Source organism: Cetorhinus maximus, chromosome 11 (assembly GCF_964194155.1).
Source record: "Cetorhinus maximus chromosome 11, sCetMax3.hap1.1, whole genome shotgun sequence".
Classification (NCBI taxonomy): domain Eukaryota; kingdom Metazoa; phylum Chordata; class Chondrichthyes; order Lamniformes; family Cetorhinidae; genus Cetorhinus; species Cetorhinus maximus.
The window spans coordinates 18,874,143-18,888,923 of record NC_135889.1 but is presented as its reverse complement, the minus strand read 5'-3'; the positions used below and the strand labels follow the sequence as shown (position 1 = coordinate 18,888,923).

The 14,781-nt window shown below is 43.7% G+C and overlaps 1 protein-coding gene across 1 annotated transcript in view; it reads right to left on the bottom strand.

The window, feature by feature from the left end:
• LOC144686417 (receptor tyrosine-protein kinase erbB-4-like) overlaps window positions 1–14,781 on the bottom strand; it is a 974,945-nt gene that overhangs the window by 357,616 nt on the left and 602,548 nt on the right. The window contains exons 11-13 of the mRNA XM_078551583.1: window positions 11,970–12,060; window positions 8,477–8,676; window positions 4,601–4,733 (exon numbers count right to left, since the gene is read on the bottom strand). Of these exons, the coding sequence (XP_078407709.1) occupies window positions 4,601–4,733; window positions 8,477–8,676; window positions 11,970–12,060 (424 nt within the window). The remainder of the gene's footprint in view (window positions 1–4,600; window positions 4,734–8,476; window positions 8,677–11,969; window positions 12,061–14,781) is intronic.

Genomic DNA, 14,781 nt, shown 5'->3' with positions numbered 1-14,781 from the left:
TGGTGCCATAGTGGTAATGCCATTGGCCTAGTGATCTAAAGCCCAAGCTAATGCTCTGGGAACATGTGTTCAAATCCCACCATGGCAACCGGTAAAATTTAAATTTAAAAAATAAGGGGTCTCCAAGTTGAGACAGAGATGGGAAGAAATTTTTTCTCTGAGGGTTGTAACTCTTTGGAACTCTCTTCCCCAGAGAGCGGTGCAGGCAGAGTCAATTAATATTTTTAAGGCAGAGGTAGATAGATTCTTGATTAACAAGGGAGTCAAAGGTTATCGGGGGTAGGCGGAATGTGGAGTTGAGGCCACGATCAGATTCACTGTGATCTTATTGAATGGCGGTGCAGGCTGGGGTGGGGTGGGGGGTGCGAATGGCCTACTCCTGCTCCTAATTTGCATGTTCGTACATTTGTCCATATGTTTGTATGCAACGCTCAGCGCTCCAGACACATTAGGGCATTCACATTTAACAAACTGGTGCCAGGTTGGGACCCGGAAATTATCCGGGCCTCGGGTTCCCGACCCCAAATTGAAAATCAAGACCCAAATGCTTGCTGGATCTGCCTGGTGTTATCCTCATATTACTGGGTGAAGGGTCTTTTTCTTACAATGGCAAGGTGCACTTTAACCTGGAAGTAGATACCTTCCGCACAGCCTTTCTTTCAGGGCCATCTCCAAACAGATGAATGATCTGTCATGACCAGTGATATGAGGAGTGAGCAGATTGCTCCATTCATCTCTGAGAGGTGCCCCTCTTTGTTACAGAGTGCAAATCAGCCAGTTTCAGCAATTATTAAGGATGTAATAAAGTGATTCAGGTGGACACAGTTTCAGTGGGAGTTTGTATTTTAGTGAAAAATAACCGAATAAACAGCTGGAAATGCGCAGTTAGATTTCAGGAGATAGCGTCACTAGTTTCCAATGTAGCCAACAACATTTTCTTAAAAAATTAAATTACTGAGGGTTGTTATGCAGAGCCAAATGATATTTAATAAGAAAGTATTATATTGTAATGAAGCTGCTTTAATTAAAGACAATGTACATTGTTTGAATTCACAGCTGTTTTTCATGATAAATAATAATTGTTAAATTTTTACTCCTACCAAGGGAAATGTATACTTCTACATTCACCTCTCTCCTTAAACTAATTCCATCATTTTCCTTGCACAATTAGGGGTTCTTAATTGTAAACAATCCATCCAGATTTTAATTAGAATGGAAGATGTGACATTATAGCAAATTGTACAAGCCTCATTTAGGGAAAAATAACATTGAAAAACAATTATTTTGCCACTAACTTCGTTTTTTGTTTAGAAAGGGATTGGGAGTGAAATAGTAAAAGGAAAAAAAATGCTTTTATTAAATGAGAAACCTGGATTAAGGGGTAAGATCCATGGTGCCAGAAAAAGTGCAGGACAGAAGTCTTTTGTGTAGGTCAATACCTGTTATACATCTAGAGACCCAGGGTCAGATTCCCAGATGTCTCATGAAGGGTCAGGAACCTGACACCCAGATAAATTCTGGATCCTGACCCATGTGTGGACTGCATCGATCTCGTGACGTGATTTTTAAATAGCCTAATTGACCAGGAGCTGAGCTCAATGCCAATTAGAGCTGCTGAGTGTCTCCAGGAGCCAGGAGCTACGTGTCTGGCACCAGTAGCAAAGACTGGCAGCAGGCATGCTAGGGGGCTGTAGCCGCCTTGTCGACCATGTTTCCAGTTCCCTACCCCCATGCGGCCCTTTCAAAATTAGAATCTGTCCCCGGGTGGGGGTGGATCCCGATACGGCCTCAAGGGCCAGGATTTTCAAAGTCCGCCCACACTGGGTCATGACCCTGCGGCTCTTTGAAAATCCCAGCCCAAGAGCGTAGGAAATAAACTATGAAAGGAGGAACGGCCTATTGTGCAGGAGGCAGCGCACTGCACAAAGAGAATCACACGGGACAGAATTTTCTGCCTGATGGGCGGGCGGTGTGGGAGTGGGCAGGCACGGACCCGATCGCCACCTGCGATCAGATTCTCGCCGCCATTTTACGCGTGAATCGCAGCTCCTGAGGACAGTGGGAGTGGACGGTGGAGGTGGGACTGCAATGACAGCTGGGTCCAATGGCGACCTGGCAGCCTGTTTTAAAAAGCTGCTGCTTTCAAAGGCTGTGAATCATGGCCAGTGGAAAGGCTCCCCAGAGCGCTGCTGGTGAGCAGGCCAGTCAGGAGGGTAGGGCAGGGTGGCACTGCGCCCCTCGTTTTTCTGACGATTGCCTTGCTGCCCTCCTCGAGAAGGTGGCAGGAGCACGGTGGGAGGTGCTCGTACCCCAGGATGGGAGGAGGAGGCCCCCCCACATGACCAAATATGCCTGGGAGGTGGTGGCGGAGATCGTAAGCTCCCAGGATGTGGTGCGATGCACCTGGATCCAATGTCACAGAATCACAGAGTGCAGAAGAAGCCCTTCGGCCCATCGAGTCTACCCACAGACACGTGAGAAACACCTGACCTACCTACCTAATCCCATTTACCAGCACTTGGCCCATAGCCTTGAATGTTATGACGTGCCAAGTGCTCATCCAGGTACTTTTTAAAGGATGTGAGGCAACCCGCCTCCGCCACCCTCCCAGGCAGCACTTTCCAGACCGTCACCACCCTCTGGGCAAAAACGTTTTCCTCACATCCCCCCTAAACCTCCTGCCCCTCACCTTGAACTTGTGTCCACTCATGACTGACCATCCAACTAAGGGGAACAGCTGCTCCCTATCCACCCTGTCCATGCCCCTCATAATGCTGTACACCTTGATCAGGTCGCCCCCTCAGTCTTCTCTGCTCCAACGAAAACAACCCAAGTCTGTCCAACCTCTCTTCATAACTTAAATGTTTCATCCCAGGCAACATCCTGGTGAATCTCCTCTGCACCCTCTCCAGTGCAATAACATCCTTCCTATAATGTGGCGACCAGAACTGCACACAGTACTCCAGCTGTGGCATCACCAAGGTTCTATACAACTCTAACATGACCTCCCTACTTTTGTAATCTATGACTCGATTGATAAAGGCAAGTGTCCCATATGCCTTTTTCATCACCCCACTAACATGCCCCTCTGCCTTCAGAGATCTATGGACACACACACCAAAGTCCCTTTGTTCCTCAGAACTTCCTAGTGCCATGCCATTCATTGAGTACTTCCTTGTCAAATTGCTCCTTCCAAAGTGTTTCACCTCACACTTTTCAGGGTTAAATTCCATCTGCCACTTATCTGCCCATTTGACCATCCCGTCTATATCTACCTGTAGCCCAAAGCACTCAACCTCACTGTTAACCACCCGGCCAATCTTTGTGTCATCCGCAAACTTACAAATCCTACCCCCCACATAGTCATCTATGTTGTTTATATAAATGATGAATAATAGGGGACCCAGCACAGATCCCTGTGGTATGCCACTGGACACTGGCTTCCAGTCACTAATGTAGCCTTCTGTCATCACCCTCTGTCTCCTACAACTAAGCCAATTTTGAATCCACCTTATCAAATTACCCTCTATCCCATGTGCATTTACCTTTTTTATAAGTCTCTGAGTGCTGAAATCCTCATTCATATCTTTGTTATCACCAGGCATGACTATTGTAATGTACTCCTGGCTGGCTTCCCACATTCTACCCATTGAAATCTTGAGATCATCCATAACTCTACTGCCCTTGTCCTTAATCCAACCAAATGCTGTCCACCCTTCATCCCTGTGATTGCTGACTAAGGAATACCCTCCATAAATCTCTCCACCTCTCCAACAAGACAGAGCAGTCTGCTTGATTGGCACCCCATCCACCACCTTCACCATTCACTCCCTCCAACAATGACACACAGTGGCAGCAGTGTGTACCATCTACAAGACGCACAGCAGCAACTCACCAAGGCTCCTTCAACAGTGCCTTCCAAACCCACAACCGCTACCATCTGGAAGGACAAGGGCAGCAAATGCTTGGGAACACCACCAACTGGAACTTCCCGTCCAAGCCATTCACCATCCTGGCTTGGAAATATATTGCCGTTCCTTCACTGTCACTGGGTCAAAATTCTGGAACTCCCTCCCTGACAGCACTGTGGGTGTACCTACACCACATGGACTGCAGCGGTGCGAGAAGGCAGCTCACCACCACCTTCTCAAGAGCAATTAGGGATGGGTAATAAATGCTGGCCTTACTACTGATGTCCATATCCTATGAATAAACAAAAACCCTTTCCTCGTTTAAGATGCTGATCAAGTTTTTGGTGTAATTTTCTCCTTTCATTGTTAATTATTCATTTATATGTGATTTTTTAAATGAACAATCAATATAGCTGCGATGAATTTCCATTGGAAAATAACATTTGAATTGAATCAAACTGAATTGAATCTAACCTTTTATTTCCTTATGTGACTTGGTGCCATATTTTGTTTTATAATTTTCCAGTGAAGCACCTTGGAACATTTTATTACTTTAAAACCACTTTTATGAATGCAAGTTGTTGTTGAGCTGTGCTATAGAAATGCAAGTCCTTTTTTTTCTTCTTCAGTTGCATGTTGACTTGACCAACTGAACGACTGAGGCAGGAAAAATAATTTTTTAGACTTACCCTTCATACAGGTTACATGATTCAATGCAAGTCCTGCCCCTACGGAAGAATCGGCACGACAGGCATTGGTTTGGGCCTGGTCCCCAGCAGCCATCATCAGAGCACAGTGGGTCACACATCATCCTGTCTGAAGCTGGGAAAGAAACAAGAATCTCACTCAGCAAATTGGCCCAGTTACCAGCATTTGTGACGGTCAACTTTATAACCAGTCTTCACCGTTAAGCACAGTATTATACACATTGCCTGGGGCCTCCCCCATAATAGAAAGACGTACCTCAAATTCAAAATACAAGCTGACAGAAGGCGTGGAATATAAGTGGTGAGGAAAATAAGGGGCTGGAGATGAGATGGAAGGTACCGTGTAAGAAACCGTGGGATACACCTTATATCTACGAGTGGCTGATCTAATAACTCATTAAACTAGCGAAGTCACAAGTTATGGCCAACGCTATGAGCAGCATTGGATTCCTGTTCCATTGTTCCTCATTATAAATTCTCTTTTTAACCACGTAATAACTAAAACAAGAAAAGTGAGATTGGTTTCAAATGCAAACAAAATTGTTGGCTCGCAGCTGCTTCCTGTTCATTGGGGTCTTTGTCAGTCACTCATCGTAAACCAGGCTTGAGACAAACATCACAGGTCTCAACGACATGTTGCACCCTCACAGCGATCTTTCTGTTGCCATGGTAACACTACACTACACAACACAGTACCCCCATCTCAGCTTTGTGGAGGGGATTAATTGGGGGTTATTGCTAATACTGAAGCAGAATGCATAACACAAGAAGGCTGGGCAGTTAAGCAGCAAATGAACTTTAACACAGATCAATGTGAGGGACTTTGATAGAAAACCAGAAACATTACCTATGTCTTAGAAAATAAAAAAACTGAAGAGGATAAAAGAGCTAAAGGGAATAAACAAATCATTAAAAGCTGCATTACAGGTCAGCAAAGCAATTACAAGTACTAACAAAGTACTGGGATTATTTATTGAGGTTTAGAAGTTATAGTAAAATTGTAAGGGAGCTGGTCAGGTTACACTTAAGAGTTTTATGCAGGGTTCAGGTCTCCATGCCGGGAAAAGGGCACAGGAGCACTCGAGTGGTGCAAAAAATATTTACAGGGGCAGAAAGATTGCAGCGATTAGGAAAGACCAAACAGGTTGGAGTTTTTTTCTTTAAGGAGAAGACATTGAGAGGGCCTTGAAAATAATGAAGGGTTGGACAGGGTAGTTGTGGAAAGAATGGTTCCACTTGTGGGAGAATCCAAACTTGGGGACCATAACTACAAGATATTCACTGATAGATCCAACAGGGAATAAGGAATCTTTACTGAGATTTGTTACAATGAGGAGCTTGCTACCACAGCTTAGCTGCTTTCAAAAGGAAACTAGCTAAGTACATGAGAGAAAAGGGCATAGAATGAAATGCTGAAATTAGGTAAGTAGAATAGGAAGAGACTCTGGGGAACAGTTGGGCTGAAAGGCCCATTTTTGTGCTGTGCATATTCTGTGTAATGCAATTAAAAAATCATTTTGCTCATCGCCTTCAGGATCACTATTCAATTTCAGCAGGGAAGTGCTATCTACTGGTAGTCCATTGCAGCTTGAATTCTGATCACTTCACAATGCCTTACATTGTTGTGACCATGTCACAAGATAGGTCTTCTTCATTCTCTTCCTGCCTAGAGACACATGAGGCAGACAAAGCGCATGCTTATCTCTGCTTCCCTAGCTACTTATTCCTGGAACAGGTCGCTAGCCTGTTGCCAGAGGCTATTGCTTGAGGGCCACCACTCTGCATCAAGCATATGGCTGACCAGGAGACTCTCCAGCTCTTACCGCCTGCCATTGGAAGGATCTACAGGTTGATAATCAACCTGTTTGGTCGCATTATGGATGCGCCTTCGAAAGCTATCAAATCCTGGACTGGGACTCGAACGTGGAGCTTCTGGCTCAGAGGCAAGGACGTGACCCAGTGCGCCACAAGATTTCACTCCAAGATATATCACATGTCACTTAAACTTATCGACTGTGCCGTTACCAATTGGGCACTTTTGCACACTGACTATATTCTTGTGTTCAATGATATTGGTCACTCCTGCAAGAGGGCCTCTCATTTCCCATGAGCCAGAATGAACCAATGTTGCCGATAATAGAATAATGCAATTTTGGAAGCGTGGAACTCCTGTTGTGACCTCGCGTGTGACCACGTGTATTCTCCAGACTTTTCAAAAAGCGGACAGAAAGTGACATGAGGCACAATGGCAAACCAACAAACTGGTTCATTTTAGATTAAATGTAGAAGAGAATAGAATACATTCTTAACCTCAATTTCTTCCTGCATCTTGTTCCGTGAACATAATAAAAAACTAAGTGTGGAATCTATGGAAATACACCATTTTAAGCCAGTTAATCCCAAGCAAATTGTCTCAGATCGACAAAAATTGGCATGGCAAAATGAGTTCATGCCTGGCATGTCTCGGTTTGGTTGGACATTTTACAATTTAAAATTGCCAAACCTTTTGGTTCATGGTAATTGATAGTGCTGCATTTTCTATCATTAGAAGCATAAACTGACAAGACTTTTCTTAGGCGATACCATCAAAACCCAATTTATTACACAGGGTATCTGTCAGCAAACATCCTGCAAAATACTGCAGATGTTGGAAATTTGAAATAGAAACAAAATTTGCAGGGAAAACTCGGCAAGTCAGGCAGCATCTATGGAGAGAAACAGAGTTAACATTTCATCTGATGATAGGTCATCGGCCTGAAATATGAATTCTGTTTCTCTTCGCAGATGTTGTCTGAGCTGCTGAGTATTTCCAACATTTTGGTCCGGATCTTCCAGTCTCCGCATGGTTGTACCCCCGAGGTACCTCGGAATATGCGCTACAGGACCCCTTGGAAGTCCCAATGCAAACACTCTGCAAGAATTGCCTGGAAGTTTCAACTTCCGATGGGCAATTCCTCTGCATCTGGAACCCTCTAAAAAACTCCAATTCTGAGTTGGAGTCAGAGACGTCGGCAGGTTCCAACTCACTTACCAGAATAATTACCCAGAACTGTTAGAGAGGAAAAAATCATGTCTTACTCCTGGGTAACTATACAACTGATACCCTGACTCCCCACTGACCCCATTCTGACTCCCAAACCCTCTGAACCCCCTGCCCCCAAATCTACGACACCCCAACTGTCTGACACCCCCCAGACCCTCTGACTCCCCCCCACTGACTCTCCCCCAACCCTCTGACTCCCTTCTACCTTCCAACTCCCCTCTGACCTGACCTCGCCACTCTATCTGCCCTCTCGCCCGACCCAGCTAGCACCCTACCCACCCTACCACCCTATCCGCTTTTCCACCCACCACCTATCACCTGGTTCGGAAGTCCAGGCGAGAAATGTGGAGCTCTGGCGCTGTGTAGACAAATAGGAGCTGAGTGGCAATCTGACAGTCATTGCCACTACTCAGAAGACTCGGCCCTCTTTGTTTCTGCACTGTGCCATTCTATGCAACTTGGAAACAGAGTTTGTGCTCCTGTTCTAGGTTCTCGCTCCCTTTTCAAAGAGAACCCCTTTCAGTTGTAATTATTCAAAAGGCACATCCCTGCATTCACATAGCCCAGAAAAAGATATTTAAAAGAACTGATATACAACAAGGTAGAATAAGGTGGATTAATTTTAACTTGACTTGCTGGCCAGAAATCCCACAGGAAAGGATGGAACATCAGTATTACATCCCACCCAATATTTCTCTGCAACAAGTAAAATTAGGCAGGGTGCAAGTAATGTTGCACACAATCCTGCAATTTCCCAACTGGTGGGTTCTGTTAAAATTGTCCCACCCACAGAGAATGCCTTTACCCTGACTTACTGCAGTTCTGTGAATTTCTGTTGTTCTTTATAACTGGTTTCTGCAAGCTGGTTCTGAAGAGCACGGTCCAGTTGACTGTGTGATAATAGCACAGGTTGGGGTTGTCGGACACATACACATTGCCTGCACTGATTTCCACCAGGGACTGGAAGTGAAGGGATGTTATCCACTGTTGCTTCAGAATCAGCAGCGAGATCCCACTGCGCAAGAGGGAAAAACACACTTTGTGGATTAGAACACACGGCTGTCACACATTACAGGGCACACACTGCACCATTTTCCAAACTGTGGCTGGGAGCCTCAGGAGGAGGCCATGCCCATCAGAAAGTAGTGGGTGCGCTGCCCGTCATTTAACATCCCACGCCCATGATCCTTCAGCAGGTGTAGCCAGTGGGTGAGATTCTACACCAGTTGCATGCCTTCAGAAAACCTCTGTTTGCTCCCTCATAGTTTAAGCTCAGTTTTCATTTGTTGTAAATATGGTGCTTATCAACGAGAAAATTTAATGCAATGCCATACATTGAGCTGCCAGTGTCAGCATCAAGTTCCCGTCTACCCCGCCCCAAAGTCTCTCAACTCCAGTCTCAGAAATGCAGTCCCAGTTGTACCAGTGGGTCATTTGACCACACCAGCCTAAGGGAGGCTTCCAATATGGAGTGAGTTAGGGACAGTTTTGATACCGTGCTCACTAGGAACTGGATAAAACCGTACCTTCTTCCACCTCTCCTCATGCTCCCAAACATACAAAAAAATACCCACTGATCCCACATACAACACATATCTGAGGATTATTTTGAATCCAGATTCCAGGAGTGACCAGTTACCAACCCATTGCACCATTCCCTTTTTACTTATCCTTAGGAGGTACACATCACTGGAAAGGCCAGTGTTTATTGCCCATCCCTAGTTGCTTGGAAAAGCTAGTGGTGGACCACCTTCTTGAACGGCTGCAATCCGTGCGGTGAAGGTTGTCCCACAGTGCCATCGGTTAGGGAAATCCAGGATTTTGACCCAGTGACAATGAAGAAACAGTGATACAGTTCCAAGTCGAGGTGATGTGCAACTTGGAAGGGAACTTGCAGCTTTGGGAGCTGCTGCCTAAAGTAGCTTGGTATTGGTAGTATGCTCTTATGTCTTTTTTTTGTGTGAAAGGATTTGGTTCTGGTAGGAAGTCCCTGTCATGAGGGAGCATTTCACTCCTACCAGCGCATATGACATTGATTGTCTGTAACCACAGGATCTACAAGCCCATGGTGAATAATTGAGATGCAAAGCTGGATGTACATGGTGTGATCTCATCTGTATTCCTTTGAGAAATGCTAAAAAAAACCCCTGCAATTAAAGCAAGTACTGTAATTAACTGAATTGCGAAAGAAAATACATATTGTGTGGAAGCTTGCAGCCATCACACCCCATCTCACCAGTTACTGTCTGCATCATTATTTTAACAGCGTGTAACAGCTCAGGGCATTTCCAAAAGGCAACATGTCAGTTTGACATCAGACAGAGTTCTACAGGGTGCACGTGTGTTGGGACAATGTAATGATCTCATTCTGCTGGCCAGTTTACTAACTTGTAATTAGCCACTCAAAGCAACTGGCAGGATGACATGGGAGCTTTAGAATACAATTGTCGAGTGATTCCTTGGAGCTAAAAGTTTGTTTATGGCTTCACCTGACCCTGATAGCTTACAGATACCCTTCTGTTAAGGAAGGCTGAATATGGAACATATGGAGAGCCTGTCATTTTTTTGCTCCCCTTCCTCAAATGATTAGTATTGCCCTGGGATCACACTTGTAGAACCTTACCTGGCAAATACTTCATGTGCTTCTTTGCAATACCCCTCTTTGCTATTTTAATGGAGCTGCTAATCCATTAATCATAAAGGCTTGGAGCATTCAAAAACTAATATACATGACATAATTTCAATATTGAGTGGTTCTAGAGGGAGTGTATTAGAATATCATCTTTTCAATTAGAAATCAGCCAGTCTTCTCCCTTCCCACTGCTGTGAGTGAGTGAGCCTGGGCCAGCTTTCTCTAATTTGTCCTGGAGGACCCAAAGGCTTACAAGAACCTACTTGACCCCTCATGATATTGCACACAGGAAATCAGTGCCTCCATTGGCAGGAGGGTGTAATTACAACATAACAAGTTTACATTGTTTGCATTGTAAATGTGGACATTAGAATTTCTCGTGGAAATGCTAATGGCAGGTATGGATGAACTAAGACTTCTAATTTTTAAAGATACATTAAGCCTTGGACTGTTAGTAAGTTATCTTCTAGTTTATTGCTACTCTACTACTGTTCATTTCCCTTGAGTTTAAAGTTCTTATTTCTCCTGCAATGCAAAAAATGCAACCAACACACACTTTTCCCTCCACAACCTCACTTTGATGGGATAAAGAGCTATCATATCATCTCTCACTCTAACTCATTCTTTTGAGGGTCATTAAAACTGTGGAACACATCACCACCTTCCTCTTACCTCCAGTGCAGCAACCCCCATGTCTTCCTTTCCCCCTCCATTCTATTAGGTTTTAAAAATTAAGCATGGCATTACCTAACCAAACAAACCCTGATTTATTCCCTCTGTTTTTAGTCTTTTCATCCCCAAGGTGATGTGCTGAGGCCCGTGAGGCTGAGAAATTGCTGAATGCTGTAATAATAACATATCCATTGTGGCTCAGTGTAATGATCTCACTGGCAATAGCCCCAAAGGTTCATGAGAACTAAATGTGCAAAAGATAAAGAGCATAGTAATGTCCATAGCAGTGTCACTGTAGAAGCATCCAATGAAACAGAAAGATGCAGTGTGGGGTCCAAAAAGATGTTTGAGTAGCTCAGCTAGAAATTACTCCACTACACATAACAGGGTAGAGTATGAGATGAGGGGTCAGACGGGGTCTCAGTTTAGCAACTCATTTGAAAGTCGATACCTCTGCTAGTGCAGCATTGGAGTGTCAGCCTGGATTCTGGGTTCGAGTCTCTGGGGTGGCACTTGAACCTTCGACCAGGTGGCTCATGGGTAACAGAGCTGCTAATGAACGTCAGCTAACTACGCAACAAACCTGATCTGGGACTGCTACATATGACAGGAGGAGGGAAAATACCAAATAGCTAACCAAAAATTAGCACTACTTAAAAATTGCTCAAGGAACTTTTTTAAATTTTTGCCAGGATATGTGCAACATCAGCAAGGCAGCATTTGTTACTCAACTCCAGTTGTCCTGAGTATACTGAATAGTGCGGGAGTGGCAATGCATGAGGGTAAGCATGACAGGTGTCCTTGCGATTTTATAACAACCTGGCAGCTTTCATAGTCACTTTTTACATATGACCAGATTTGTTGAATTTAATTTCACAGTTAGACAAAATAGGATTTGAATATAACTCTGGATTGCTAGTCCGGGATTATAACCACTAGACTATCACCTTCACAGAGCTACAGAAGCAGGTTCCATATAAATTACGATTAAAGGTCCAATTTACCTGTACAGACTTCGGCCACCTATTGTCACCAGGTTAGCAAAGACATTGAAATCTGTCATATTTCTTGGCCATGACTGAATATTCAAAAAACCTAGTGGAAAAAAAACAAAAATAAAATCAAGATCCTTGAATATTGCGTTGTAATTGTGCGATGGATGCTCAGGTCGAGTGTGCAATCTGGTAGGTAAGCAGACCAGACAACACCTCTACTACTTCTCTACTACTTTCCCTGTAAATAATACTGATTATGATTATTTTGTGCTAAAGCCATCCAGTCTATAATGTAGTCACAGAGCTGAAAAAGCATAAGGATTGAAAGTCAGTGGATACTGGTCATACTGCACTGTCATGCCATTCAGTAGCACAGAGCAGGATGTGCAATTGTGTTCTTGAAAAGTTAATGGATAAGTGAGTGATCACAAGCTCCATGAAGGTGTGCAACAAAAAAAAAGCTAGTGTAGCAGGAATTAAAAGAAGTAAGTTCCATTTCATTTGTACCACCATGTGCAATTGACTGTTAAGTCCTATTGCATTGTGACTGTATCCTCCACACACATGGAATGGTGTTCTTAAGAAAATAAATGAAACAAAATGGGTTTTCATGCAGTTACTGAGGTGGTGAAGAGAATTATGGAATCATAGAATGATAAAGCATAGAAGGAGCCCATTTAGCCCACTGTGCTAGTTGCCCAATTAGTCCCATATGCTTTTTCCTCATTACCCTATATATATTTTTACCCTTTATGTATTTACCAATTTCCTTTTGAAAATTACCATTCATTCAGTCTGCTTTTTCCAGCTCTTCAGGTAGTGCATTCCAGATCATAACGTGTAAAATAAATGTTTTCTCACATCTTGTGGTTCTTTTCCAATCACCTTTATTCTGTGTCCTCTAGTTACCGACCCTCCTGTGACTTTGAAAGATAAAGTGTGCTCCAAACCTGGGGAACCTTCTATACTATAGAGTAGTGATTCTCAAACATTTTCACCACAATTCACTTAGGTGGGGCAAAAGACACTACCCTCCCCCTCCAAACCCCCATTCCCCCGGTGGACCATCTACCAGTCCTATCACACTTGCTTTCACTTGCCACTGCAAAAGCACTCATCAGAATTAATGGGAAGAATGATGTTGCTTTTGATGAGGCATCAATGAGGTGATGTCTGGTTCCAAGCTTGAGAACTTCAGTCTCATGTCAGGCTCCATATCCAGCCAGTTGCTCATCTTTGTTTTCAGTCCCACAATGTTAATATCTTGTCAATTACATTGTTAAGGTTTGTTAATGTCATATCAATTATATTGTTAAGGTTTGCTGATGTCAATTACATTGTTACGGTTAAAATAAACAGTTGATGGATATTAATTGTCTTTGACCACATATATATAGGAGATAGCTGGGACACTGGGCTGTGTTAGAGAAGAGCTGTGAGACTGAACAAGTTAATAAACTCTCTCAATAAAGAAAAGCTGTGTGTCTTGGTTTCAGCCTCACCAACCGGTTCAGATCCTATTAACACACAAGTGTTGAAAATCCAATTTTGCTGTTGTATTTTTTCGTTTGTTTGTTTCATATCTTCCTGCACCTCTTCCTTTTGGGGAATCATGGGGAAGTGTTGGAAAGATCAGCAGGCTGATCATCAACCTGCTGAACCGCATCATTAACACCTCTTCCATGGCCAACAAGTCCTGGAGTGGGACTTGAACCTGGAGCTTGTGGCTCAGAGTTATAGGTGCTACCACAAGACCTCACTAGTTGTACATTGTAATAGTAACATAAATCTATCTTATGAAACTGCTTTGTTGTTGTTCACATTGTTGTTATTTTTTTCTCTCAGAGGGTTGTGCGACTTTGGAACTCTGTCTCAGAAGGTGGTGGAGGTGGGGTCATTGAATATTGCTAAGGCAGAGGTAGATAGATTCTTGTTAGGCGAGGGAGTCAAAGGCTATCGGGGTTAGACGGCAATGTGGAAATCGAAACACAAGAGGATCCGCCATGGTCTTATTGAATGGCGGAGCAGAATCGAGGGGCCAAATGGCATATCCCTGTTTCTATTTCTTGTGTTCATGCTATTTGCAACATGTGCCGCACATGTGGGAGTCGGTCCGGTTGTGTTGCACATCAGTGTCTTGGATTTTGGACCAGCCAGGAGGACCACAGACCACACTTTGGAGCTACTGCTATAAAGGAGGTAAAGCTAGCAATTTCACTTCCTGTGGAGAGACTATTTCTTGTGAGTGATAGTTTCATATTGAAAGAGGTTGCAACAAAAACCTGAATCAGTATATGATAAAACATCGCTGCAATCTTATAACTAAAGACAATTCCAAGATCCATAAATCTTATAGACAGAAAGGCTCAAAAACCAAGGGACATGAGTGGAAAATTAGGGAATTTAGGTGGAAGAAGGGATTTTTTTGCCCAAAGAGCAATAGAAGGTGGGATTTTCTGGTCCCACCCACCACAGGACCGGAAATTCCCGCCCGAAGTCAACAGACCTTTTGCTGGTCCATTAAGTTTTCCGTCCTGCCCGCAACGATTCCCACGGCAGACGGGATGGAAAACCTAAGCCTCAGTTACTAAGGAAGAAGATGGAAGTGGTTAATATTAATGGGTTAAACACGTGATTTGATACATTTCTGCAGAAAGAATAGATTGTGAGATATGGTGAGATGAACCAATGGAGTTCATCAATGAAAAGGTCATTCTTTTCTTATGGTAACAGGACTGTCATTGTGACACAAGTTGCTTTTGAAAGAGTGTAAAGCTGAAGTTAATTATTTAAGAGTAGAAGCCTGCTGTGTTTTCACTAC